This window comes from Staurois parvus, unplaced genomic scaffold (assembly GCF_062004578.1).
Source record: "Staurois parvus isolate SC_StPar_1 unplaced genomic scaffold, SC_StPar_1.0 ptg000138l, whole genome shotgun sequence".
Taxonomy (NCBI): Eukaryota; Metazoa; Chordata; class Amphibia; order Anura; family Ranidae; genus Staurois; species Staurois parvus.
Window position 1 is genome coordinate 2,742,606 of NW_028317934.1, and position 23,830 is coordinate 2,766,435.

Here is a 23,830-nt window from a genome sequence, read left to right on the forward strand (position 1 = left end):
TCCTCTGCAATGTACGCCGTATTGTGTCATGGGAAACAGTCACCCCAGTTAGTCTTTCTACTTGCAGTGAACTTGCATGGCAAATTTCTTCAACCCTTCTCATCAGAATATACTCCTGTCGAAGACGGCCTGGACATCTCTGTGAGATGGTTAAAGTTCCATCTTTGTTAAATTTTTGTTTCACTTTTTCTACAGTATTCTGACTGATCAGTAAAGGTTTGACGATCTTCTTGTAGCCTTCACCTTTCTTGTGTAAAGAAATAATTTTTTTTTCCTCAGGCCTTGTGTTATTTCTTTTCCATGTGGTGCCATTGTTGACAGCATGAAACAGGAAGGGGCTTTCTTTGTTAAGTAACGCCCTTTTATAATCAGCTGTCTGCTGGACTCCTGTTTAATGAGTAATCAAACTCACCTTCTTGTTAATTAGGATTTTGTTGTCTAAAATTTAGCTTTGCTCCTAATGCAGGCCATAGATGGGTCGTTTATCGGCGAGTTTTCATCCGCAGGAAAAATCGGCCAATATTCATGCCGTTAGTGGGGCCAGCCCGTCGGCCGTTTTTCACGGATCTTCTTGTTTATTTTTATCGGTCATGCTGGAAAATCCACGAAAAATGGTGGCAGCATCGGCAACGGGGCCAGCCACTTTTTCGTTTATTGGCCGATAAACGGCCCGTCTATGGCCTGCATAAGACTTTCATTGGGGTGTATTCATTTTGATCCCTGTATAATAATTTTTGCAACATGGGCTTGAATGAATTTTTTACGAAAAATAATTTTTTGTGTGTGCAAATTAACAAATCTTGTTTGCAATCAATGGCCTGCATTTGTGGATGTATTTTGTAGTAGAGTGTCCCATAGAAAATGTGGATTCTGAAAGGAAAGTAACTGTTTTCTGACAAATCTGTTGGGGTGTGCTCATTGATGCTGAGCACTGTATATACATGTAATTTAAAAAATAATTGGAGGTGGATATGTGCATGTTCAAGGGTAGGGTATTAGGTGAAATGTTCTCATGGGTACTGCTTCTGTCACACATAGCTGACTGGACCCAAGCCCCCCACCCAATGAGGCCGGACACGGTGTACTGCCTCACCCCCCCCCCCAACCTCCATTGGCCCTGATTGATTTTGTTATATGAGAACAGTATGTATGTGTGTGTGTGTGTATATATATAATATTTTTTTTTTTTTAATAAAATGATCAAGCAGGCTGAGCTTTGTAAATATTACATTTGGTGTATTTTGTAAGGTTTTAGTAGTAATGATTTTTCTGTTTGTAATAAAATCATCCGTAGGTTTGGACAATGGCTTACTGGATTATACCGGTTGTTGCCGGAGGTAATGGTTAGGTATGCACCTTCCTGCTTTGAATGAGCAGTTAAATGTGTTGGTGTGTAGATGGAGTGACACGTGTCATTATAGTGTTAGTGGCGTTCTGCTCGGTTGGCCTCTGTCGCATGAGACGGCGCAGAAGATTTCAGTGCTCTACATTGTTTTATAACAGCTCTCTGTTCAGTCTACAGGAGAGGTCCTGAATAGAAATGGCTCTTTAGAAAAGGTGATAATGAATTTTACAGCCAGCAATAAATGTTTACTGCCTCTTCTTTCAATAGATATCAAGCAGAAGACAAGCTGCTTCTCTTCGTGTACTCTTTCACTCATTTGAAACCAATCATCCTGTGTGATTAGCTGGGATGGCAGCAGGTCTATTGTATAGTAAAAGGATTTCTTAATGGCTGAGTCTTAGGTACTACCTTTACTTAAAGGGGAATTATAGGTCAAACACGTTACTCTTCTTCATAAAGGAACAGTCTAGTGAGTGGTGTTTAACCTACTAAAAACAGAAGGCCTCAAAAATATTCTGTTTGTGTAACTTTAATGCCCTACTGCACTGATTTTTCTTTTTTTATTAAAAACATGTATGTTCTGTCTTTTGTGGGGGGGGGAGCACTGCTTATCCTCTCCAGACTCCGGAGAGTGCTCTGTTGTCCTCTGCTGCTAGTCATGGGTCCTCTTTTGGGTTGAACGACACCCAGCATCATTCAATGTTCTTCCTGCATCACCTCCTGGAGGGGGGGAAGGGGTGTATCTGGTCATAAAGAATAATGCTTTAGATTCTAAAGCATCGTCTAAAGTTTAGAAGATCGTGTTCACATCACACTTGATCACCATTCTCTGAACAGTTGAGGACGACCCACCTCTGGAGAATAAGAGAAGCAAGAAGAGGGCCCTGCATGTCACAAGACCACCCAGAAGACACTTGTGTTATATGTGCTTAAAATTTTCTGATATTTACCAGGGTGAGGAAGTAGGGGTCCCAACCTGGATTTTGTCATCCTAGAGCTTGGCTTGCCACGCTAGGGTTTGGCTTGCCACGCTAGGGTTTGGCTTTGGCTTACCACGCTAGGGTTTGGCTTGCCACTCTAGGGTTTGGTGTTCCAATCCTAGAGTTTGGCATGCCATACTAGGGTTTGGCATTCCATGCTAGGGTTTGGCTTGCCATGCTAGGGTTTGGCTTGCCATGCTAGGGTTTGGCTTGCCATCCAAGGGTTTGGCTTGTCATCCAAGGGTTTGGCTTGTCATCCAAGGGTTTGGCTTGCCATGCTAGGGTTTGGCTTCCCATCCTAGAGTTTGGCTTCCCAAGTTGGAATTATTTTTAATGATAAGATCAAGTTTGGTTTGTGCAATCAAACATTTTCATGATGGTCACATTTCCATTCAATAGCTAAAATTCCAAATTGCATTGTGCTTGCTGCTCTTTAAGAAAAGGGAATGATATAAAATCTCTAAAATGGGGACATGGCCTGCAGCAAAACACAATTTTAGTAAAATGGGGAAAGATTAGAACTTCTCATGTTATTACTATTTATTCCCTCTTCTTGCCCTATCGACAGCTGCTCTTCTCAATTCTTGTAGTTCTGTCACAGGGCCAGGAAATAAGGTGAAATCACCCCAATGTAGTGGGAGCTGCAATAAACACTGACCAAAGAACTTACTTTTCTCAAGTCTGTCCAAGAAAAAGCTAGCTTGGATTTGGATCTTTCAGGTACACCTTTAACTAGCAGGTTTATAGAAAAATGGTTCCAGAGTATCACAGATTCTCTTTACGAGACCATAAATAAATAGGTCTGACACAGAAAATATCAGTGGCTTTGCTGAAATGGGGGCTTTCCTTGGGCCCATTGCACATAACATGCAGTACCACACCATGTATGCAATTAATTTGAACATCGCCCCAACATGCCTACAAAACAGTACACCACTGCACTCCAAAAAATGCAGCCGGACCTGTTTTTTTTTTCTGTTGTGGTGTGCTACAGCCCATTCATTTTAAATTGGCAGCTTAATGTGGCATGCCTCAATGCACAAAACGCATGCATGGTGTTCTGGTGTACCTCCAAGCATAAGAAGCTTTATATTTAAAGATCTGAATGGCTTTTCTATTAAAAACCCTATAGAAATGTCAATCACGTAGTGTGAGGAAATGGAAATCATAGGCGCAGACACATACGTTTTAAGCATGTCTGCTACTAGAAGCACATAATCCAGGAATTTCTACATATACAGCTGTCACAAGAAAAATAATAAAAAAAAATATTTTTTATTAAATGACATCAGCAGATCCTTATATCACAATAATATCTGGCATTCTAATTAAACTGGAGTTCTTTAACATTTTAAATGATCCTATGTTGGGGATTACTAGTAATCACAGGACTGACCTTTGCTGGGCACCTTTTGAACATGAAATGAGAAATATTGCTGCTGGAGACAAGGCCATCTGACATGATTTGTCAAGCAGATCCCGGTGGGAAGCCAGGGGAAGGCGGATATCTCGCCTGTGTGAAAAGACGTTAAATGCTGAGGAGAGAAAGTGGTCAGGTGTCTGGCCTCTTACAGTATTGAGAGTGACAGGGAAACGGCAGTCGATCTTCTGCTTGTAATGATCATTCCAGGTGGAGATTGAGCTGTCTCAGGTGCTGGAGGGTTTGTGGATTATTTTGACAACTTTCTGATATGTGAATGGCTTGATTTAAACACATGCCATTTCTATAAGGTTTGTAATAGAAAAGCAATTCTGATCTTTAAATATAAAGCTTACTATGCTGGGAGGTGGCCAAAAGTAATATACAAATATGTATTGAAATGATTTGTTGGGTATACTTATCATACTTTAAGGTCATCGGGAGTTATCTTGAGCCATGCTTTGCCTGCATCGCACCCCTCTACCACCTTTTTGGTTTTAAAGATCGTCCTAATAATTAAAGCGGACCTTGTATAAAAATGCAAGAGCCACCTATTTCTTAGCCCTTCACCCACAAATAAAACTGCTTATTTGAAGGTAAACAAGAAGAAAAATATTTGAAAAAAATATTTTCCTTTGAACATTGCTTCCTGTAGTGCCCCTTTATGTTGGTGGTCAGTGGAGAAGTGCCATCTTGCATTGTGGTCAGTTGAGAAGTGCCCCCTTACCATAAAGGTGCCCCTTTATGTTGGTGGTCAGTGGAGAAGTGCCATCTTGCATTGTGGTCAGTTGAGAAGTGCCCCCTTACCATAAAGGTGCCCCTTTATGTTGGTGGTCAGTGGAGAAGTGCCATCTTGCATTGTGGTCAGTTGAGAAGTGCCCCCTTACCATAAAGGTGCCCCTTTATGTTGGTGGTCAGTGGAGAAGTGCCATCTTCCATTGTGGTCAGTTGAGAAGTGTCCCTTACCATAAAAGTGCCCCTTTATGTTGGTGGTCAGTGGAGAAGTGCCATCTTGCATTGTGGTCAGTTGAGAAGTGCCCCTTTCCATAAAGGTGCCCCTTTATGTTGGTGGTCAGTGGAGAAGTGCCATCTTGCATTGTGGTCAGTTGAGAAGTGCCCCCTTACCATAAAGATGCCCCTTTATGTTGGTGGTCAGTGGAGAAGTGCCATCTTGCATTGTGGTCAGTTGAGAAGTGCCCCCTTACCATAACGGTGCCCCTTTATGTTGGTTGTCAGTGGAGAAGTGCCATCTTGCATTGTGGTCAGTTGAGAAGTGCCCCCTTACACTGGTAGTCAGTGATGGAGTGCCCCTTTATGTTGGTGGTCAGTGGAAACATTTATTTATTTCAGGTACTTAGTTACGCAGCGCTTTACATATATATTGTACATTCACATCAGTCCCTAACCCTCAAGTTGCGTACAATCTAAGGTCTCTAACTTACATTCATACATACACATACTAGGGCCAATTTAGACATGATCCAGTTAACCTACCAGCATGTCTTTGGAGGAAACTGGAGTACCTGGCGGAAACCCACGCAGGCACAGGGAGAACATGCAAACTCCAGGCAGATGGTGCCGTGGCTGGGATTTGAACCAACGACCCTAGTGCTGCCAGGCAGAAGTGCTAACCATTTAGCCACTGTGCTGTTTATGCCCCCTTACACTGGTGGTCAGTGGGAAAGTGTCCTCTTACATTGCTGGTCAGTGGTGAAGTGTTGGTGGTCAGTGGAGAAGTGCTCTCTTACATCGATGGTCAGTGGAGAAGTGCACCCTTTTGTTAGTGGTCAGTGGATAAGTGCTCCATTATGTTGGTGGTCAATGGAGACATTCCATCTGGTATTGTGGTCAGTGGAGACATACCCCCCTATACTGGTGGTCAGTGGTAAAGTGTTCCTGTACATTGCTGGTCTGTGGAGAAGAGGCCTCTTACAATGATGGTCAGTGGTAAAGTGTCCATTGCTGGTCAGTAGTGAAGTGTCCCAGTTTGATGGTGGGCAGTAGTGAAGTGTCCCCATATATTGATGGTCAGTGGAGAAGTTCCCCCTTACACTGGTGGTCAGTGAAGTTTTCCTTTGTTGGTGGTCAGTGGAGGAGTGAACCTTTAAGTTGTCGGTCAGTGTAGAAGTGCCCCTTACTGTATGTTTTTGGTGAGTCATGAAGTGTCTCCTTAACTTGGTGGTCAGTCATGAAGTGTCCCTGTGGATTGGTGCTCAGTGGAGAAGTGCCCCTTACTGTATGTTGTTGGTGAGTCATGAAGTGTCTCCTTAACTTGGTGGTCAGTCATGAAGTGTCCCTGTGGATTGGTGCTCAGTGGAGAAGTGCCCCTTACTGTATGTTGTTGGTGAGTCATGAAGTGTTTCCTTAACTTAATGGTCAGTCATGAAGTGCCCCTGTGGATTGGTGCTCGGTGGAAAAGTGCCCCTTACATTGGTGGTAGTCATTGGAGAAGGTCTCCTTACATTGGTGGTAGTCATTGGAGAAGGTCTCCTTACATTGGTGGTAGTCATTGGAGAAGGTCTCCTTACATTAGTGGTTAGCTGAAGGAAATGAAAATAATGTAACATACTTGCATGCTGCAACATTTCTGTGTCTGCCCCACTTTACTCAAAAATGAAGAAAAAAAATTTGCCGGAGAGTGCAATCTCCTCTGTGATGTTCTGAATTAGTAAAAATAAAGTTATTTTATCTGCTGTTGTGGATGACTTCTATTTCTCCTGTCACATATGAAGGATGGACCATATGCCAGGTAGTACGTTTTGTCTTACAGTTTGTTTGTTACTAGCAAAGTGTGTTATTTGATTCTTTAGGTCAGCTTAGATATGTGAAAACTTTCTCAGCTTATGCATGGTAAAGATGAGTCAAGGAATTGTCCCCTCGCATTCTTCCACCCTTGTCAGATTACAAAGAGCACCACAGTTAAGCAGCCGTGACAAATCCTACCCTGAGAGTAAACTTTCTTTTACACGACCTCCTCTGTCCGTCTGTAGTTTCTGTAAAGAAAACCTGTAAGCAGCCCAGGCTATCACAAATAACAGTTCCCTACAGCAGATACCTTCCAGTGTCTGATTGGACGTTAATAGTGCCCCTATGCTTTGCCAATCTGCCTAGGAGGCTCAATTTTCCAGGTATATAATGAACCTGGACACTGCTCTCCTCTCACCGTTCACACCCCTCAATGCACTGTTCAGTGGCTAAGGGACCAATAGTCAGTTCTGAACATAGTTATACAGGGGGCGTGTCTAGCACTTTGCCGATACTGACTTTCTGAAAGTCTACATTTGATTAAAAGTTCTAAGTCCTCATGCACACTGGATGTTTTACAGCGGCTGTTTTTGGCTTCTGCCGGTTTTTTTTCTACAGCCAGTTATCTCCCCAGCATATTATCCTATGTGCCCATGCACACAGAGGCTTTAATCAGCAGGAGCGTTCTCTGGCTGGAAAAAAACACAGAACTAGTGGGTTTCAAGAGGAGTTTTTTTAGCTGTAAAAATGCTCTAACGCTGAAAAACGCTATAAACGCGGCTATCCGGCGTTCTGAGCGTTTCTGAGCCTGAAGGTTTTGTGAGAGTGTAACTTTGCTAAAAAACGAAAACACTAAAAACCACTGAAACAAGCTACTGCAAAAAAGCTAAAAAACCCTTTTTATTGCAGCATTCTACAGCCAACTCTACTGGCATTTTTCTAACGTCCAGTGTGCATGAGGCCTTAAGCTCATGGAACACATTGGGGAAGTGTGGAGACATTGATAAGAGGTAATGCAATGTCTCTTTGACCTGCTTACCTGTTTGTCAGTGGAGACTGACTGCGCAAAACACAATGAAGAACACTTCTGATTGGCTGAAATGAAATCTTTCTGCTTTCTGCTTTGTGACATAGCAGCCAAACCTGTTTAAGTGGTTCATTTTCCAATGGAGATGTTGAATCCAAGTCCTATTTTGTGAAAGTGATGATGTCTATATGTTGTTTAGCACTTTCGCCTAGCACTAGGGTCCTCAACTGAAATCCCTGATTGACTGATGTGAATGTACAATATATACAGGCATACCTCAGTTTACGAACTTAATGCGTTCTGCGGGACTTTTCGTATTGCGAACAATTTGTAAACCGAAATGCGGTTTCCCATAGGAATGCATTGAAAACCAATTAATCCATTCCGGAGGTCAGAAAAAAGTAAAAAAAAAAAAAAAGTATTTTATCTGTTCAAAACTCTTTATAAAGTGCACTTTAAAGGTATTGTGACGGGAGTGACTTTGGGTGGGTGGCCCATGGAACACAGCTCACTTTGGAGGGGTGGGGAGACCCCTGTCTCAGCTCCCCATATCCCTCCTATGTCTGAGTCACCCTGTGCCTGTTAGGGGTACAGAGTGGAATGTCCTGATATTGTGTAGACATGTATATGTGGGGTGTGGGGGTTGTTCATTGTTTACTGCCATGTGGTGCCTCCCATGGTTCTATTGTGTCTCTTGCTTGAGAGCAAACTATTATGGGATGTATGTGTTTGTGTATTGGCTTGGTGGGGGGGTGTCTGCTGATGTGTCTCTGGTTGCTAGATTTGGTTTGCCCCGCCATGTGTCCATATGCAGGGAGGTGGGTTGTTCCCTTGAATGTTTATATCTTGTGTCTGTGTTAAAATAAAGCAGTCTATTTCCTGAGTTATTTCAAGACTGGTCTCGTCCGGGGTCCATGGACAGTGTTTGGACAGGGAAGCGGGAGCCTAACGGAAATACCCTAGTGCAGTCGGGGTCTGGTTCCGTTATAGGCATAAATACTGTACAGGGACATGATTAAAACAAATTTGTAAATGCACTGAACACCAATTAATCCGTTCCGGAGGTCAGAAAAAAGTAAAAAAAAAAAGTCTTTATCTGTTCAAAACTCTTTATAAAGTGCACTTTAAAGGCATAAATACTGTACAGGGACATGATTAAAACAAATTTGTAAATGCATTAAAAACCAATTAATCCGTTCATATTGTGAAAAAAAATTAATAAACCGAGCCATTATTTTCAATGGATTTTCATTCGTAAACCGAAAATTACGTTAACCGAGGCGTTCGTAAACTGAGGTACGCCCGTATATGTAAAGCGCTGCATAAATTGATGGCGCTATATAAGTACCAGTAATAAATAAATAAGTAAAACCAAACCTTTGCAAATAGCACTGTTCTTAAAATTAGTGCTGTGGTTCCTAAGCCGCGTTTTCAGATTAGTTGTTAATTAGCCCCTCCCACTGTCCGACGCTGTCTGACAACATTGGATGAAGAAGGTTGTGGCTGACAGTGCATATGGGAAGCGGGGTCAGTGGAAACACAAAGAACACAGAGCCCGCACAGTCCCAGTTTCCAACAAAACATCTGCAACCCTCCTTGCTGTACATCTCATGCCTCCTCTGCTCCATTTTTACAAATGAAAGACTGAGAAAGCTGCTGAATTGGGAGAGGGATGTTGCTGCAGTCGTGCTTGTACCTGCCCAATAGGAATGCCCATAATTTAGGCTCCTGCCTAGGGTGGAGCTATAGTCAGCACTGCGAATAATAAAAAGTGCATTTTATTTCCCAGCCACAGCACTAATCTTAAGACTCAGTTCAGCTCTGTGTGGGTGCCGCCGCTGCGGATCCGCACAAAAATCTGCACCCGCACAGAAGAATGCGGACCCGAGGGCGGGTGCCATTAATTCTAATGGCATGCCGCCCACTCTAGAAATCGCAACCGTACTGGGAACCAAGGTTCCTGTGCGGGCTGCGTTTTCAGAAGAAGTGCAGGGACTTCTTCCCTGCATGTCCTGGGGCATGGGAGTCCATTCAAATGAATGGGATAATGTGCCTGCGCAAAACGTGGCCCGCAGGAACACGGATACGTGAACCAGGGGTAACAGGGACAAGTGCTATGTACACAAAGGGGTTGGTTTACTAAAGGTGAATGGACTGTGCACTGCAAGTGCCCCCCGGTCACATCAAAGCCGATTTTGAAATCATGTGAGTTATAGTGAAGTCGCATGATTTCAAAATCGGGCGACCTGCTGATTTCAGTTGCAATTTTGCAGGACATCTGACACAGATGTCTATGCAAATTGCAACAAAAGTAGTGCATGCACCAACTTATAAATCTAATAGCGGACAATAGGGTGCGACTTGGCATGCAAGTCGCATAGCATGCAAATCGCACCCAATGTGACCGGGGTGTAAAAGTGCAACCACTCTAGATCTGAGGGGGAACATGCAAGGAAAAAAAAGAAAAAACAGCATTTTTGCTTGCACATGATTAGATGAAAGAAATCAGCAGAGCTTTGCCTCATTTCAAAGCTTCCCCTCAGATCTAAAGCCAATGCACTTGCAGTCCACCTTTACCTTTTAGTAAATCAACCCCAACTTCTCCCCGGGGGATTAAAAAGGCCTTTCTAACTTCTGGTGAGAATTTTTCTTAATGCTTGTTGTCTAAAACCCTATACTTTCTAGTTATATTTGTTTGTCTTTTTTTCTTATAGTGGTTATTCAGCAAGAATGCTGATTGCACAGTGGTTTAAGGAGCACCTAAAATTTTGTATAGGAACTGTGGCCGTAAAAATAGGGCATGCCAAGCTTCTAACTGTGTAAATTCTATTCAAATTGCTTCCTATTAAAATTTACAATGATGACCCAACAATAGTGCTAAATACAGAATGAACAAGCTGCAGCTGATTATTGATGTCTATTTGCAGCCTCGGTCTTCTGTCGCTGTGTGATTATTACAACCCATCATTGCCATTGGCAGTACTAGCAGGATTTGAAGCCACAAGGAAGGATGGATGACCGTACACTAGCGCATGGATGGAAATTTGAATGTATTATTGAAATGATCCGGTTATCCAAACCATCAACGCATCTCAATACAAAGACAGTAGTTGACGCGTTTCATGCTAAGAGCGCTTACCCATAACCCTAGTTTAGGCGTTCTTTGGGTGAAACGCGTCAACTACCTTCTTTGTCTTGAGATGCTTTGATGGTTTGGATTTCCTGATCATTTCAATAAAGCGTTTGGATCTTCCATGCTCTCGTGTGCAGCATCCTTCTTTCCTTGAAGCTTCTACGATTGCGAGCCGGTCCGGCACCTTCTGTATGATTTTGGGGCTAGATCACAGACGGGCCGACCTGGAGCGGTGTATTGTGTTGGTTTGATTTGACATACATACAGTGGGGCAAAAAAGTATTTAGTCAGCCACCAATTGTGCAAGTTCTCCCACTGAAAAAGAGGAGAGAGGCCTGTAATTGGCATCATAGGTAGACCTCAACCATGAGAGACAAAATGAGAAAAAAAATCCAGACAATCACATTGGCTGATTTGGAAAGAATTTATTTGCAAATTATGGTGGAAAATAAGTATTTGGTCAATATCAAAAGTTCATCTCAATACTTTGTTATATATCCTTTGTTGACAATGACAGAGGTCAAATGTTTCCTGTAAGTCTTCACAAGGTTGGCACACACTGTTGCTGGTATGTTGGCCCATTCCTCCATGCAGATCTCCTCTAGAGCAGTGATGTTTTGGGGCTGTCGCTGGGTAACACAGACTTTCAACTCCCTCCAAAGGTTTTCTATGGGGTTGAGATCTGGAGACTGACTAGGCCACTCCAGGACCTTGAAATGCTTCTTATGAAGCCACTCCTTCGTTGCCCGGGAGGTATGTTTGGGATCATTGTCATGTTGGAAGACCCAGCCACGTTTCATCTTCAATGCCCTTGCTGATGGAAGGAGGTTTGCACTCAAAATCTCACGATACATGGCCCCATTCATTCTGTCCTGTACATGGATCAGTCGTCCTGGTCCCTTTGCGGAGAAACATCCCCAAAGCATGATGTTGCCACCCCCATGCTTCACAGTAGGAAAGGTGTTCCTTGGATGCAACTCAGCATTCTCTCTCCTCCAAACACGACGAGTTGTGTTTCTACCAAACAGTTCTATTTTGGTTTCATCTGACCATATGACATTCTCCCAATCCTCTTCTGGATCATCCAAATGCTCTCTAGCAAACTTCAGACGGGCCCGGACATGTACTGGCTTAAGCAGGGGGACACGTCTGACACTGCAGGATCTGAGTCCCTGACGGCGTAGTGTGTTACTGATGGTAGCCTTTGTTACGTTGGTCCCAGCTCTCTGCAGGTCATTCACTAGGTCCCCCCGTGTGGTCCTGGGATTTTTTCTCACCGTTCTTGTGATCATTTTGACCCCACGGGGTGAGATCTTGCGTGGAGCCCCAGATCGAGGGAGATGATCAGTGGTCTTGTATGTCTTCCATTTTCTAATTATTGCTCCCACAGTTGATTTGTTCACACCAAGCTGCTTGCCTATTGCAGATTTAGTCTTCCCAGCCTGGTGCAGGTCTACAATTTTGTTTCTGGTGTCCTTCGACAGCTCTTTGGTCTTCACCATAGTGGAGTTTGGAGTGTGACTGTTTGAGGTTGTGGACAGGTGTCTTTTATACTGATAACAAGTTCAAACAGGTGCCATTGATACAGGTAATGAGTGCAGGACAGAGGAGCCTCTTAAAGAAGAAGGTACAGGTCTGTGAGAGCCAGAAATCTTGCTTGTTTGTAGGTGACCAAATACTTATTTCTCACTATAATTTGCAAATACATTCTTTCCAAATCAGCCAATGTGATTGTCTGGATTTTTTTCTCATTTTGTCTCTCATAGTTGAGGTCTACCTATGATGCCAATTACAGGCCTCTCTCATCTTTTTAAGTGGGAGAACTTGCACAATTGGTGGCTGACTAAATACTTTTTTGCCCCACTGTACATGTCCATACAGCTAACCTTTAGGCCCATTTCACATGGGCGTTCCGCTTTTTTCATCAGTTTAGTCACATTTTTTCCAAGAAAAAATGGGTCAGTTTTTCATCAGTTTACGTCAGTATTTCATCAGTTCACCTCAGTTTTCATCAGTTTACGGCAGTTTTTCATCGGTTTACATCAGTATTTCATCAGTTCACCTCAGTTTTTCATCAGTTCACCTCAGTTTTTCATCAGTTCACCTCAGTTTTCATCAGTTTGCGTCAGTTTTTCATCAGTTCACCTCAGTTTTTCATCAGTTCACCTCAGTTTTCATCAGTTTACGTCAGTTTTCATCAGTTTACGTCAGTATTTCATCAGTTCACCTCAGTTTTCATCAGTTTACGTCAGTTTCCATCAGTTTACGTTAGTTTTTCATCAGTTTACATCAGTATTTCATCAGTTTACATCAGTTATTCATCAGTTTACGTTCGTATTTCATCAGTTTATGTTAGTATCTCATCAGTTTACGTCAGTATTTCATCAGTTCACATCAGTGTTTCATCAGTTTACGTCAGTAATTCATCATTTTACGTCAGTTTTTCATCAGTTTACATCCGTTTTTGTCCGTTTACATCTTTTTTTTGTTTAATTACATCAGTTTTTGTCTGTTTACATTCGTTGTCTGTTTACATCCATTTTTGGTCCATTTACATCAGTTTTTGTCCGTTTTTTGATTCCTTTACATCCGTTGTCCGTTTGCATCCTTTTTTTGTCCATTTATATCCATTTTTTGTCCATTTACATTCATTTTTTATCCGTTTATATCCGTTTTGTTCGTTTACATCCATTTTTTGTCCGTTTACATCTGTTTTTTTGTACATTTACATCAGTTTTTGTCTGTTTACATTTGTTGTCCATTTACATACTTTTTTTGTCCATTTACATCCGTTTTTTGATATATTTACATATGTTTTTCATCTGTTTACATCTGGGTTTTTTTCGTCTGTTTACATCGGTTTTTGTCTTACATCCGTTGTCTGTTTACATGCTTTTTTTGTCCATTTACATCTGTTTTTGTCCGTTTACATCCTTTTTTTTTATACATTTACATCTGTTTTTCATCTGTTTACATCTGTTAATTTGTCTGTTTACCTCTGTTTTTGTCTTACATCTGTTGTCCGTTTATGTGCTTTTTTTTTGTCCATTTACATCTGTTTTTGTCCGTTTTTTTGTTCCGTTTACATTCGTTTTTGTCCATTTACATCTGTTTTCCATCCATTCTGGGCTTTTTTAATGGAAAAAAGGGATGTTAACGGATGTGGACATTAATGGATGCAAACAGATAATCATCCGGTTACATCCGATAGTCCATAGAAATACATGGGTGTCTGTTTTTCATCCGTTAACGGACAGATGAAAAACGTCCATACGGAATGCCCGTGTGAAAGGGGCCTTACAACAAATATGTTACATTTACAGCATTTTTTGTTGAAAACAAAACTTGTAGCACATTTTGCTTCGCTGCACGTGGCAACGTTGCGGCAAGATGACAAATGATCATGGAATGGCACAATGCTGATAAAACGCTCTTCTTTCCTCCAGGACACCATGGTTTAACGGATGGGGATTTAATCTTCCCAGAGGCCAATCTTTACTTGACAAGTGGAACCTTATCCCCGAGGGCATCGACATCCTAATGACTCACGGACCTCCCCTTGGTAAGTCAGAGCCACGCCGTCACCTAACACATACTCGGGAGCCGGCTTTAATGTACACAGCATGAATCTTCCTTTCTGGGCCACCAGCTTCCCCTGAACACCAAGCAATGAATAAAAAAAATTGATGCTATTACTGGAGCCCTGCATGATAATTAAACCCAGCAGATCCTGAGAGTTCCTAGGTGTTGTTTAAATTAAATTCTCTGATTTACTGGAGCCGGGGAGAATTAAATGGATATCCACAGCCGTTGTGCAGCCCTTGCAGCTCGGTCATTTGTTTTATTAACTGTATTTATCTGACAGGTAACAGCTCCCAATTCGGAGGCTTTATGGTTTGGGTGGATGGGCAGAAATCTAAGTGCTCCTTTTAAGCCTGGCAGCAGACTGCGCCTGCAGAGTGTGTGCCGTACCCTGCATTCATCAGTCATCATTTCTGGGGTGCAAAGAAAACAGCATGCAGAGAAGAGAAGGCATTCATGTGGTGGGAAGGCTGAAAAACACCGAGAAGAAACACAATCTTCTATAACGTGTAGTCCGATCCTGAGCTCAGAGCAGAGGTGCAACGCAGGGACCTAGAGGTGCCTGTGTGTACATTGAACTGCCTTTGTTAGAACATTGGGAGCTAGGAAATACAAGGCACTTGGGCTCCATAGACACTAGCAGTTTATTTTAGCTCAAAAAACGCTGGATAAAAAAACGCTGGTATTAGCATTCTTTAGTAGCATTTTAGGAGCGTTCGTGTTTTCTATAGTACATGTAGGGGGAAAAAGCTAGAAAAAAGCCGATGAGAACATTTTAGGAGTGTTCAGTGTTTTCTACAGTACATGTAGGGGGGGGAAAAAGCTAGAAAAAAGCCAATGAGAACATTTTAGGAGCGTTCAGTGTTTTCTACAGTACATGTAGGGTTAAAAAAGCCAATAGGAACATTTTAGGAGCGTTAGTGTTTTCTACAGTACATGTAGGGATAAAAAAGCTAGAAAAAAGCTGATGAGAACATTTTAGGAGTGTTCAGTGTTTTCTACAGTACATGTAGGGGAAAAAAACTGATAGGAACATTTTAGGAGTGGTAGTGATTTCTACAGTACACGTAGGGGGAAAAAAGCTAGAAAAAAGCCAATGGGAACATTTTAGGAGCGTTAGTGTTTTCTACAGTACATGTAGGGGGGAAAAAGTTGATGGGAACATTTTAGGAGAGTTAGTGTTTTCTACAGTACATGTAGGGGGGAAAAAAGCCGATAGGAACATTTTAGGAGCGTGTCCTAAAATGTTCCCATCTGCTTTTTTCTAGCTTTTTTATCCCCCTACATGTACTGTAGAAAACACTAACGCTCCTAAAATGTTCCCATCAACTTTTTTCCCCCTACATGTACTGTAGAAAACACAAACGCTCCTAAAATGTTCCCATTGGCTTTTTTCTAGCTTTTTTTCCCCTACATGTACTGTAGAAAACACTTGTTTTTAATGTGACTTTACACAGCTAACGTTACCAGCGTTATCAAAGCGCCCCGTGTGCATGGGGCCTGATGCAGAAAATGCATAAATGCATTAACCTTCTTTGTTCAACCTCCCAGCCCCCCCCCCCTCTAAATGCTTTACTGAGCCATTGCTGTTCCAGAGAGCAGTGGCTGTCTCTTCTCTCTCCTCCCTGCACATAGAGGCAGCAGTAGGAGCCGTTGCTCTTAATCAAACCCTGTGAAGGAGTGGAGGGCAAGGCTGTGCCACGCTGTGTGTGTTAATAGACGCTCACAGCCTGGCTCAGAATTGAGCCGTACGTCTGCCCCATAGCAAGTGGCTTGCTAGGTGGCAGACACAGAAGAGGAGCAGCAGACCACGTCAATGGGGACCCCCAGAAGTGAAGGTTTGGGGCCGCTCTCTGCAAAACTGTTGCACAGGGCAGGTAAATATAACATATTGCAACCATGCGATATAGAGACGCCGCACACCGCCAGCTCAAGATGCGGACATCCGCACCCTTTCCATTCGTAGATCACCAGAACGTTGCAATCCCTTTAAATGTAGGGGGTCTCTGTGACACCAAAGTCGTATCTCTCATTCTAAGTTCTGCAACAAGGCTGCACTTCTCCCAGCAAGGGCAATGTGCATACTATCAAACGCCCTAGATTTGCTGGTGGAAACCCAAGCACCAATCCCGCCCCCACTCCAATGTGCATGCTATCAAACGCCCTAGATTTCCTGGTGGAAACCCAAGCACCAATCCCCCCCCACTCCAATGTGCATGCTATCAAACGCCCTAGATTTCCTGGTGGAAACCCAAGCACCAATCTCCCCCCACTCCAATGTGCATGCTATCAAACGCCCTAGATTTCCTGGTGGAAACCCAAGCACCAATCTCCCCCCACTCCAATGTGCATGCTATCAAACGCCCTAGATTTCCTGGTGGAAACCCAAGCACCAATCTCCCCCCACTCCAATGTGCATGCTATCAAACGCCCTAGATTTCCTGGTGGAAACCCAAGCACCAATCCCCCCCCACTCCAATGTGTATGCTATCAAACGCCCTAGATTTCCTGGTGGAAACCCAAGTACCAATCTCCCCCCACTCCAATGTGCATGCTATCAAACGCCCTAGATTTCCTGGTGGAAACCCAAGCACCAATCTCCCCCCACTCCAATGTGCATGCTATCAAACGCCCTAGATTTCCTGGTGGAAACCCAAGCACCAATCCCCCCCCCCCCCACTCCAATGTGCATGCTTTCAAACGCCCTAGATTTCCTGGTGGAAACCCAAGCACCCATCTCCCCCCACTCCAATTTGCATGCTATCAAACGCCCTAGATTTCCTGGTGGAAACCCAAGCACCAATCCCCCCCCACTCCAATGTGCATGCTATCAAACGCCCTAGATTTCCTGGTGGAAACCCAAGCACCAATCCCCCCCACTCCAATGTGCATGCTATCAAACACCCTAGATTTCCTGGTGGAAAGCATTGGCAGGCAGCATTTCTCCTGGAGCCTACCACCCTTCCCCCACCCAACTAGCCTTCTTTGCACACAGGCGCATAGTTTGGAATAAATGGATTTCAGATATGGTTGCTGAGCAACATACGTTCAATGGGTTGGGGGTACATAAAAGTATAATGTAAAATATTTACAGCATGTATATACATTATATGGACACCTGACCATCACTCCCCTATGAGCTTTCTGGACATCCTATTCCAAAACTATGGGCAGTAATATGGATTTGCACCCTCCCTTCCCTTCCCCACACATTCTGTGCAGCCTCCATTTTTCTAAAACGGCTTTCAACAAGATTTTGGTGTCTGTGGGAATTTGTGTCCATTCAGCCAAAAGAGCATTTGCGTTTCTCAACCTTTTTCCAGTTAAGGCGCCCTTGAAAATAATTTAATTCTCAAAGCATCCTAGTGAAGGCTTAGTTCACAGTACTGCATGTCGGGGAATGTGCGCAAAATTGTGTGCATTCCCAATGCACACACAAATGCACTGCTGTGTAGCAAACGCACAGGGGTGTGATTAATCCTTCATGGTACCCCCATGCATTAGAGAATGCAGTCCGTTTTTGGTGTGGCACAATTGTTTTTTTAAAAAAAGGGGGTTTGGGGACTAGGGTTGGTCCACACCAGAACGTGGTGTGGTAAAAGTGCGCTCTGTGTGCGTTTTGCGCACTGCAGGTGATTGCATTGCTGTTGCAATTTGCATGTAGGTGCCAATGCATTGTTAACAGCACCCCAAACACAAATCGCAAATGCAGTGTGTTTGAAGGCATCAGATTGCATGATATTGCAGTAAGATGTGGTTTGGTGCGAAGCGTATTAACTACTTTTTCTGCACTCCAGTGTGATTTGCAGCCCATTCAGATGAATAGGCTGCAAAATCACATTGCATGCTCACTTCTGCACTGCAACCCCCCCTCTCTTCTCACCTTGGTACCCCGATCCCTGCTTCCTGCTTACCTCCATACCCCAAACCCCCTCTCTGCTCACCTCTGTTCCCTAAACCCCCTCTCTGCTCACCTCTGTTCCCTAAACCCCCTCTCTGTTCACCTCCACACCTCAAAATTCCCTCTCTGCTTACCTCCACACCCCCTCTCTACTCACCACTGTACCCCAACCCAACCCCCCTTTGCTCATCTCCACACCCCCCCTCTCTGCTCCCCTCCACACCCCAAACCCATCTGTACTGATCTCCACACCCCAAAACCCCCTCTCTGCTCACCTCCACAACCCACGCTCTGCTGATCTCCACAATCCACTCTCTGCTCATCTCCACATCTCAAACCCCTCTCTGCTCATCTCCACATCTCAAACCCCTCTCTGCTCATGTCCATATTTCAAAACCCCCTTCTCTGCTCACCTCCACAACCCCCTCTCTAATCACCTCCACAACCCCCTCTCTAATCACCTCCACAACCCCCTCTCTGCTCACCTCCACAACCCACTCTCTGCTCACCTCCACAACCCACTCTCTGCTCATCTCCACACCCCCCTCTCTGCTCACCTCCACACCCCAAACCCATCTGTACTGATCTCCACACCCCAAAACCCCCTCTCTGCTCACCTCCACAATCCACTCTCTGCTCATCTCCACATCTCAAACCCCTCTCTGCTCATCTCCACATCTCAAACCCCTCTCTGCTCATGTCCATATATCAAAACCCCCTTCTCTGCTCACCTCCACAACCCCCTCTCTGCTCACCTCCACAACCCCCTCTCTGCTCACCTCCACAACCCCCTCTCTGCTCACCTCCACAACCCCCTCTCTGCTCACCTCCACAACCCCCTCTCTGCTCACCTCCACAACCCACTCTCTGCTCACCTCCACAACCCACTCTCTGCTCACCTCCACAACCCACTCTCTGCTCACCTCCACAACCCACTCTCTGCTCACCTCCACACCCCCCTCTCTGCTCACCTCCACACCCCAAACCCATCTGTACTGATCTCCACACCCCAAAACCCCTTCTCTGCTCACCTCCACAACCCACTCTCTGCTCATCTCCACACCTCAAATCCCTCTCTGCTCACGTCCATATCACAAAACCCCGTTCTCTGCTCACCTCCACAACCCCCTCTCTGCTAACATCCATACCCCAAACCCCTCTCTGCTGACCTCTATATCCCCCTCACCCCTCTCTGCTGACCTCTACATCCCCCTCTATACTCACCTCCACACCCCCCTCTATGCTCACCTCTGTACCCCAAACCCCTCTGTACTGATCTCCACACCCCAAAACCCCCTCTCTGCTTACCTCCACAACCCACTTTGCTCATCTCCACACCTCAAACCCCTCTCTGCTCATTTCCATACACCAAAACCCCCTCTCTGCTCACCTCCACACCTCCTTCTCTGCTCACCTCCACAACCCCCTCTCTGCTAACCTCCATATCCCAAATCCCTCTCTGTTGACCTCCACATCCCCTCACCCCTCTCTGCTGACCTCCACATCCCCTCACCCCTCTCTGCTGACCTCCACATCCCCCTCTATAATCACCTCCACACCCCCCTCTATGATCACCTCTGTACCCCAAACCCCTCTGTACTGATCTCCACACCCCAAAACTCCCTGTCTGCTTACCTCCACAACCCATTTTCTGCTCATCTCCACACCTCAAACCCCTCTTTGCTCACTTCCATACCCCAAAACCCCCTTCTCTGCTCACCTCCACAACCCCCTCTCTGCTGACCTCCACACTCCAAACCCCTCTCTGCTCACCTCCACATCCCCCTCTATGCTTACCTCCACACCCACCTCTATGCCACCTCTGTACCCAAAACCCCTCTCTGCTCACCTCCATACCCCCCCTCTCTGCTCACCTCAGTACCCCAAAACCCCTCTCTGCTCCACTCCACATCCCCCTTTCTGCTCCACTCCACACCCCACAACCCCCTGTTAGCACACCTATGTACTCCACTCTCTCTAACTAGCGCTGCAATCTAACCTCCACCCTCCCTTTTAATCTGCTCTGTGCCTTGTCTTCCACTCACCAGAGTCTCGGGGCAGACAGTTATTCTTCTATAACAATCCACACAGTTGTGGGCGATGTTGGCCAGGTACTGTCCTGTAGGGGGGAGACGGAGAGCTCAGGATTCAGAAAGCTGCCTCCCCCTGCCACTGCTTTGCACTGAACTGTGCCGATCAAGCTCTTGCTGTGCCGATCAAGCTCTTGCTGTGCCGATCGAGCTCTTGCTGTGCTGATATTTGGCAGAGCAGTAGTTCAGTCGGATCTGACAGCCTTTTTCAAGCACAATGCCACAGCACCCCTGGGGACCTCAGGTGGCACCCCGGTTGAAAAAAAAAAGCTGCCCTAAAGCCTTGCCAGAGATTGGAAATGCACAAGTTAATTTTTTCCCCTTGGAAGACCCCAGTCATGTTAATCATATTGCCGACTATCAATGCCCTACCACTACACTTGGAATGAGGACAGGACCGAATACCCTCTAAGCCTCTGCTCATTACTCTGTACATATCATTGCAATGTCTATTACAAAGTGAAAACTTATATGTGCATTCCAGTGTCTTTACATTATTAATGTATATTGAAAACTCATTTGTAGCTTGTTCTCATCACTCAGGGATGTTTGAAATGCTGGAAGAAAATGTTAGAGAGTTTAGAAGCATAATTTCATATTAATTAGGTAATGATATTACAGTACTGTGTATGCATACCAACTGCCTCTCATCAAAATGTCATTTTTAAACCTCATCTGACTTGTTCATCTGCCAAGACCTACTTTTCTCTGCCTGTTATTTATTATTTCCCTGTTCTCTCGCTGTTATTTTAAAGTGTAGTGACATTATTGCTCTGAGATTTCGAGAACTTCATTTATATTTTAAGGAGAGCTTACTAGCTGATTTGCATTTGCCTAAAATGTATAGATTCTTCTTAAAACCTCAGTAGTGCTCTTTTAGTACCAATCCCAAACATTCCCACTGCTAGAGGATTTGGAAATACATTTTTGGACCCCAGATGTATGTTGAGCAAGGCTGGCAGTGCCAGCATGGTGTTTGTCCTTTGGTATCTTCTGGAACATCATGTGCTGGGTCTGGCCATAGACAATAAAAGCCATCTCCATCAGAACACTTTTGGAAAAAAACATGCCCACCATTGCCGGGAAAAGGTCATGTAGAGCCCAGGGCATTCATGCCAAATTGCGCCCCCCCCCCCCAAGATGTTTAAGCATTATGTGTCAGCGAAAATCCCCCCTCCCCCAAAGAAATGAAGTACTAATTTGCATGCATAAATTCCCCCTCCTCCCAGCAAAAAACCACCCCCCTGCTTAAATCCCCCCTCTTAGCACAAATCTTTTCTCCCCCCAGATCAAATCCTCTCTCATATGCCCTCAGCACAAATTTCCCCCACCCCAAAAAAAATTCCCCCTCCTAGCACGAGTCCGCTACCCCTCAAATTTCCCCTCCAAGCACAAATCCTCTACCCCTCAAATTTCCCCTCCAAGCACCAAACCTCTACCCCTCAATTTTCCACTCCAAGCACCAATCCTCCCCCCACTCCAAATCCCCCCCACTTCCAGCACAAATTTCCCTCCCCCATTCCCCCATGTTAGCACAAATCCCCCCCCTCCCCCACACACATGCACACACAAGTCCTCTTCCCCCCATTCCCCCACCCAACACTGATCCCCGGAAATCACCACTCCTAGGACACCTCCCCAGATTTTGCCTCCTAGAACAATTCTTACACCCTGCTGCTCACAAATCCCCTCATCCCTATCTCCTTGTGGTGCCCTCCCACCTCACATGATACCACAGTGCCCAGGGCAGCTGCACCTCCTGCCCAACCCTTGTCCCGACCCTGGTGTCCACACCCCCAACAAATTCAGCAGAATTCATAAAGAATAAATACCACCTTTAAGTGGACTTTTATCTACAGCAACCCAGAAAGGACGCTTTCTGAAAAAGGCTTTGCAGCTCCAGGAGTGGCCCTATTCTTTTCTATGGAAGCTCATGGCAGCTTCCCGTAGTCCTGTACAATACGGCGCACCCTGTAGGAAAAAATGTGGCCATGGCAGGCTTGAGCAGGATACAGTAGACCCAGGACACTTTCTGAAGCAAGGCAGTCCAGTTCCAGGCAGGGATGCACAGTGAAAATTGCTGGAATGGGGGGCGGGGGGGGGGGGGGGAGGCACAGTGTCGTCAGACCAGTATGGCTGCACACAGGGAGGTGAAGCCATAGCTTAAAGGGCAACTTGTACAAAAGATACAGATGTCCTTTAACCCTTTTGCTGCCAGAGCTGTTTTTGCATTTTGTACGTATTTAAAAAAAATTAGGCCTGAAGTTTGCACAAAACCCCCAAACATTATATATTTTCTGGAAGCAGGCATCCTAGAGCACAGGTGTGAAACTGGCAGCCCTCCAGCTGTTTCCAAACTACAAGTCCCATGAGGCATTGCAAGATTGACAGTTGCAGGCATGACTCCCAAAGGAAGAGGCCTGATGGGACTTGTAGTTTCGCAACAGCTGGAGGGCTACCAGTTCCACTTTTTTATTTGACAGTTTACCGCAAAGGTCTAAGTAAGTAAATAAATACCCAACATGTCAAACGGGGGCTGTTGAAGCAATCAGGCGGTTGCACAGCTGCCCGACTGCTTCCACCTGCCTGTCCATTTTATACACAATTCAGGTGGCTGCTGCCTCCAGATTGAGTATAACCGACCACCCTCCTCCGCTGTCAGGTCTGTACGACATAATAATATAATAAAATACCTTTTTGTGTAAAATTCAAATACAATTAAAATAATTCAAAATTATCACCAAATATAATCATAAAATGTCCAATTCAAATGTGTCCAACAAAATGTGTCCAACAAAATCAAAAAGTCCAAATTCCAAACTTCCATCCAGTTAGAAGGATAATAATCCTAATTTTCCAGTGAAAAACCTCAAAACAAAGAAATAAACTATAGTGCATTACCCTTAAATAAATAAATAATACTCTAATTCGTGCAAATCACAAACCATTCAAAACGTGCAAAAACACAAAAAAGAACACAAAAAAAAAAAATCATAACTCTTCTCATTCCTTCATTTCCGGGATTAAATTTCCAAGGTCCTCACAAAGATAAGAAGGCTCTTTTAGACTGATCACCAAGGCATAGAAGGAATGAGAAGAGTTATGATTCCATAGTATTGAATATGCATACAAATACTCACAGAGGGTAATAATATTTAGCACTACTGTTTGTTGGGTCACAGTGTGCACACAGTGTTGGAATGGTCACGGAGTGTTCACAATCTGTGTATTATATATATAAAAATTATTTATAATTAAATATTTATTTTTGGTGGTTTTTTTTGTGTTTTTGCACGTTTTGAATGGTTTGTGATTTGCACGAATTAGAGTATTATTTATTTATTTAAGGGTAATGCACTATAGTTTATTTCTTTGTTTTGAGGTTTTTCGCTGGAAAATTAGGATTATTATCCTTCTTACTAGATGGAAGTTTGGAATTTGGACTTTTTGATTTTGTTGGACACATTTTGTTGGACACATTTGAATTGGACATTTTATGATTATATTTGGTGATAATTTGGAATTATTTTAAATTATTTTAATTGTATTTGAATTTTACACAAAAAGGTATTTTATTATATTGTACTTTCTAGGGAGAAAGTGTGAC

The 23,830-nt window shown here is 44.2% G+C and overlaps 1 protein-coding gene across 2 annotated transcripts in view; it reads left to right on the forward strand.

Moving 5' to 3' along the window:
• MPPED2 (metallophosphoesterase domain containing 2) overlaps positions 1-23,830 on the forward strand; it is a 288,810-nt gene that overhangs the window by 246,117 nt on the left and 18,863 nt on the right. For both annotated transcript variants that reach the window (XM_089673486.1, XM_089673485.1), the window contains exon 5: positions 14,097-14,212. In XM_089673486.1, coding sequence (XP_089529612.1) covers positions 14,097-14,212 — 116 coding nt within the window. The remainder of the gene's footprint in view (positions 1-14,096; positions 14,213-23,830) is intronic.